The 5,957-nt window shown below is 30.0% G+C and overlaps 1 protein-coding gene across 1 annotated transcript in view; it reads right to left on the bottom strand.

Annotated features, from left to right (window-relative positions):
* Positions 1-5,727, bottom strand: part of shd (cytochrome P450 family 24 subfamily A member shade) — a 57,505-nt gene extending 51,778 nt beyond the window's left edge. The window contains exon 1 of the mRNA XM_014434430.3: positions 5,677-5,727. Within this exon, the coding sequence (XP_014289916.1) occupies positions 5,677-5,693 (17 nt within the window). The 5' untranslated portion in view covers positions 5,694-5,727. The remainder of the gene's footprint in view (positions 1-5,676) is intronic.
* Positions 5,728-5,957: the final 230 nt, after the last annotated feature.

Below are 5,957 nucleotides of genomic sequence, written 5' to 3'. Positions count from 1 at the left end.
AGAGGTTTTAACTTAAATAAAGAAATTGACCTGGGCAAAATAGCCTGCAAGTAGAAAATAATTAATGTGAGAAGGATTTTTATGTTGAAGATGTCCCTGAAGATGGCTAGAAGGGCCGAAACGTTGGACAAATAAATAAATTGTTTTGAGACTGTTTTGGATATTAAATTGATTTATTGATAAATATTACCTGGTCTCGAAAAATTTTTGAAATAATATAATTAAATGGATTTATTTAATTTATAGTTTTATAACCTATTTATAGTTTATAGCCTAGTTTATTTGTAAATAAACCCCGGATTTTATTTATCTCGTACAACAGAGGAGCTATGCCGACTGAAAATTCCAGTTGTAAATTTATTAAACAGTCAAGAAAATAAAAACCAGTTACATTATTGATGTAGGTTATTTTTGAACGTTTTATGTCGTAGCTCCTATTGAAACGTGATTTAATACTCTGTTTTCCCCATTTCACTTAGTTCGTCGTAGTTGTCGCTAGTCTATATTTCTTCCTCCTCTTTATCCTAAACATAATTGCTTCTAATTATAGTTCAATTGCTAAGTTCTTATTTTAGCTAAACATAAGAAATGAATAATTCTGTTGAAAAGAAAAATGTTTCAATCTATATTGATGTTAGACGATACTACTAATAAACCATAGGATAGAAAACTAGTGAATTTGTCTATAGCATGTTAAAAACATAAATTAAACATTTAGTGCAGTGCGCGCATCTCACAGCTCCCACTTATGTTCCTTGAATTAGAATTAATCTTATCCCTTTATAAAATTGCAGTTTTTTTATTATTCACGATGAAAACACTCCCCTATACTCAGCATTTCAGACATAGCTGAGTGAAAGTTATTATCTATTATCATAACAACCATGGAAACACGAAAATAAATATTTACAAATTCCGTTTATTTATACGTTTTTCGAAGCTCTCCATTATACTCCTACGACTTTATACGCTGAATTTTAATAAATCTAAAAACGTTGGCTTACCAACAGTATATTACACATTATATTTCTACTCTTTCTACTATTTTTAACATGGAAAAATATTTCTCCTTCGAAAGTTAACAATATAAAAAAAGTTTCTATATAAATATCCCTTACTAAGTTTATGAATGAGGATAAGACATAATTGCTACACATCGATACGGTAGCGTAGCTAAGAGCGACTATGCGATAAAGGCGTTTATTAACTAATAGCTAGTAAAAGCAAACACCCAGTGGACGCTGTTATTCGACCATTACCATTTTTACTATTTTACCGGCGGATTCGAAATATTTCATAATGATTGTTTACCTCTTCTTCAAAAAGCACTTTAATGTCTTCATTATTTTATCGTATGGTCTATCAAGACTACTGAGGAAGAACTTGGTAACCCACTTTTTTTCAAAATCGATAATGACGAGCTGCTTGAATGTCTCAAAACACTGTTGAAGAAAATTCGTGTAAGTGTAGAGAGTAGGCGTCACCAAAATAAATTTTGTTCTAAATATTTAAGAACAAAAATTTGATTCTTCCTTTTATTCTGTAATCATTATATTCTATGCAGGAATAAATCTAACTTTCACTCTTTTCGTTAATTTTGAATAGATTTTTCCAATCATTAATTTTTACTGCATTTATGTTTTTGTCCAGCCAGTTAGCAAATAACCAACATGGCTTACAAGACACAAGGCACATGCCCTAGTATTTGGGGATAACAGACACAAAGTTTTGTTTCATCAAAATAATAATAAGATTAAAAACGCCAGTTTGTTCCAAGACCTATAGAGCAAGGCTCTTGAAGGCTGTATGGCTGGGAACGAATGATTTTAGAGCTGAAACTATTATAAAGTAAAGCAATCGGATAATGCGAAACCCGAGTTGATTTAGACGAGCAATATTTAAAAAGCGCCTGAAATTGAATAAGGGAATGAAATTTTTTTTTTCGTAACCTCCTTTATTATTAAATTTATACAATACATACATATTAATGCATAATACAAATGACAAGTGTATACAAGCATACTACTGCTTTGTGGTATTGTAAGGTTCATTGCAGGTTCCAACCACTCCCGCCCTCCGTGGTAGTCTTACTCATCTGACATTTCAAACAGACAATTACAGCGAGTAATTTGGTCGATGTACTACATGTCATAATCTCACAAGAGGAGATAATAATAAAAAAAAACAATCCTTCTCCGCCGGACCCACCTCACCAAGACCCCCGGACAGCGACTGTCCTATATCACTTTTTAAATATTAGCTTAAAACGGGAGGAGGAAACTTTAAGATAGTTTAATCGAGGAATATTTAAAAATCGCAAAAAAATTCCGGGAAAGGATGCCCCCGGGGAAGGATTCTCCTCTTGTGAGATAGTGAAATTTCGTCCATCGACTAACCTACTCGCTATAATTGTCTGTTTAAAAAGTCAGGCTAGTAAATATAACAGATAAATAAGGCTACCATGTATGATTAGTGGTAACACTATAATACAAAAGGTAAAACAGAGCTGCATAATGAAGAAGAGAGAGATAGTTGACAGACATGTAAATAAATAAATAAAATAAATTAACATTATCAGCTTTACGTTGTACAACTTTTCTTTTTTGAGCTAGGCTTTTCACACGCACAGAGACCATTTTGCGAAACCTTGTTATTCGGACTCAAGTTACCTTAATAAGTTTATTTCCGTTGGGTTCGAAATTTTTCACGGTCAGACCATTACTTCTTAGGATACGTTTAATAAATAGGTAAATGGAAGTAAAAAATAATAAAAATAAATCTCAATTTGAAGACAGTGTATGTGAATGGATTTGTTCCTATTCAAACCAACAACTACATTAGGATATCACCTAAAATAGAATAGCCAATTACTCAGTTATCTCGTTTACACCCATTCAGTTTTTTTTAGTATAATAATTATTAAATTAAAAAAATTCCTCTCGGTTATAGCGATACAATATCGCTGAGAATGTGCAAAACAAATCTATATAAAAATTAACTCTTAACTCAGTGACTTTTAACCTTCCGATTTTCATCACTGGATCTTCGGACACGCCTAATAATTTCATAATCTTTTTTCACCCTCATTCAACAAGTCTTTTTGCGTTGACATTCACGTGATTTTATTTCAGTCGTTTATTTATATCTAGGAGATACAACGATTAAAAATTTCTAATAAAAAAAAAAAGCATAAATAAAATTTAATTTACGAAATGATTTGGATGAAATGAGATATTAAAAAACTTATGAGAGTATCCTCGAAATTTCACTAGGTTAGATAAATGTAAACAAGAAGCTAAACACAACCTGAGACTGGCGGTCAAGGATTTGAGTTGAAGGTTAGTTCATTCATAGCTTGCCAAGACTTTTCGTTTTTAATAAATTCGTATCATTAATTAATAGGGGCCCCAGTACAAGTACACACGAGTGTGATCAATAAATGAAGATGTATCCAAAATGAACTATAAGTATTTATTTTTTTCAATAAAGATTGATGAGCTGTTTATATCTGATTTTAATAAAAACTAATGTATTTAAATAAATAAACTTTGAAAAAGTAATTCATTTTGTTGATCAAAAATCTTGAAAAGTTGTAATATTTTTTTTTTTAACTTACGTTAATTTTAAAACAAAAAAAATAAATTAATGTTCTGAATAGTCTATATTTATAATCCATCGTTATTCAGAAAATAATTTCAAAAAATTTACATACATCCAACAATATTGTAACATTAGCCAAAACTAGGAATCGGCAACCGCCCCTCCCACCCTCCAATAGAGCCTATCTTAAACTACTTAATTCGACTAAATTTTCTACAAAATAAATTGCAAACATTTTAAAGCAGACGAGAACTGGGTAGAACCCCTAAAACAATTCCAGTGGCACAGCTCCAAGTGGCGCGGTTTATCAGAGCGTCTTCTACGTCTTCTAGGGTCTGTCACTCTTTTCGAAGGGGTGATTTCTTAGATAGGGTTCGCCCTAGTGTGATGCTCGTGAAATTTGAAATGAAATGAGAACTTGATTTGTTTTTTGTTAGATAAATCTCGTTTAATAATGAACAAATTATATTTAGTGGCAACCAATTTATTATTTAACGAATAATGTCTAAGACCACTTTAAAACGCATAAATAAATTTTCTAGTTTTTAAATTTTATTTTGAATTATTTACTATATAAATCATAACACAATTTTTAAAGTTAATATTATGAAAAAAGTATATAATTCAGGATGGATTAGCTTATTATAAGAGATTTAAGAAGTATCGAAGTGCCCAGCACCATATTGATCTCTAATTCTTTTCTCCATTATTTGCCAGTCATTTATTTGAATATATGTCTTATTATTAGTTATACTATTGAAAAAGGGACACCCTCACTAAATAAAAACTGACAGACAAGACTCCATATAATATTAAAATATAATAAATAATATTTTATCATAATAATTCAACTCTAAATTTATCTCACTGATGAAGGGCTGGAATATACATCGAAACGTCGAAATAACTTTCATGCTTATTTGTATGCTAACTGTTTCAAATAAAATTTGTTTAGTCTTAAGGATAATTTTTAAATTGTGGAAAAATCAATACAAACTATTCAAGATTTCGGAGTCGCCTTTTCAGAACTAAATTTCATAGTTACATTTTTACTCTTTTTGTATTATTCATAACAAATAAATAAATTACATCGCCAAACCATTCATAAAATAAAGGAGTGCTATATTTGGCTCCTTCTAGTGACATTCTGAGAATAAGATCTTGTTACAGATTTGACGATATAATTCATGTATTTATTTTGTCAAAACTGAGTAAAAACGTAAATATGAAGAAATATAGTTCCGTAGATGGACATAAGAGTCCCGAAAAGTTGATTAGAAAATGTCGATGCATTAATTTATAACTAATAAAAGATAAAACATAAAGTCGAGTTGCCATTATCTTTAGGAAAAACTTTAAATAACTCTTAACCCTGCATAGATATTATTTTTAGAACCTAGTTGTGGGGTGCAGACAAAGAAGAACACGTACGAATAAGTGCAAAATCATTTTTAAGGTGCACTGGGTTTAGTGCTTTAGTTAGTAGTGATTTCTAGATCATATTTTATCATACATAACTTATCAGGAATTGAAATTTATTTTTAATTAAAATTGCATGTTGAAAATTAAACAATAAAATAGAAAACAATTACTAAATCTTTGGACCGGTTATAGGTATAGGTACTTTTCAAAAATCAACTGATAAAATTAAAACATATAATTTGAGTTGAGAAATAAAATTATTTTTACTGAAACGAAGTTTTTATGAATGTTTTAGTTCACTTACAGTATACACTTTTTTAAATTTTCGGTCACTTAAGCTCTACAGATAAAAGGATTTTATTAAAACTTTTATATTTCATAAATCTTTGGTATAAAATTTTTTTGATAATTTATGGTATATGAAAGTACTAATATTTTTTTCTTTTTTATATTTAAATCATCAATAGCATTCTATAAAATCTATCTACTCATCCTTGTGGATCGAGAATTATATATGTGCCAATAACGTCGTAAAAATGGTTTAATGAAAAGAAACAATATACTATAGTACATATGTATTGTGATATAAATATCATGTATTCTAAGTTAGTAAAGTGGATGAGTTAAGTTATATTATATACGATAGGTACGTACGTGGTGAAGAGACTCATGACGGAAGGTCTAGCTTGTTGACTGCTCGACGGCTGCCGGTAAACTCATGGCTAGGATGGTCTTCGAGCTCCCCACCACAGCTTTCCTCTCCCGGCCCCTCGTGTTTGTTTATTTTACTCTATTTCTCAAAAGCTTTTCCTCACTTAGGAAATATCCGCATACTCCCTATGGGAAATTAGCTAATATATTTTTAATTTTTATTCATTCAAATTTACAATTTTATTAAATAAATTTATAAAAGATAACAAATAAAATTTACAAAT

Source organism: Halyomorpha halys, unplaced genomic scaffold (genome assembly GCF_000696795.3).
Source record: "Halyomorpha halys isolate HHAL.00 unplaced genomic scaffold, Hhal_1.1 Scaffold1368.1, whole genome shotgun sequence".
Taxonomy (NCBI): Eukaryota; Metazoa; Arthropoda; class Insecta; order Hemiptera; family Pentatomidae; genus Halyomorpha; species Halyomorpha halys.
This window is presented reverse-complemented; position numbering and strand designations above follow the sequence as displayed.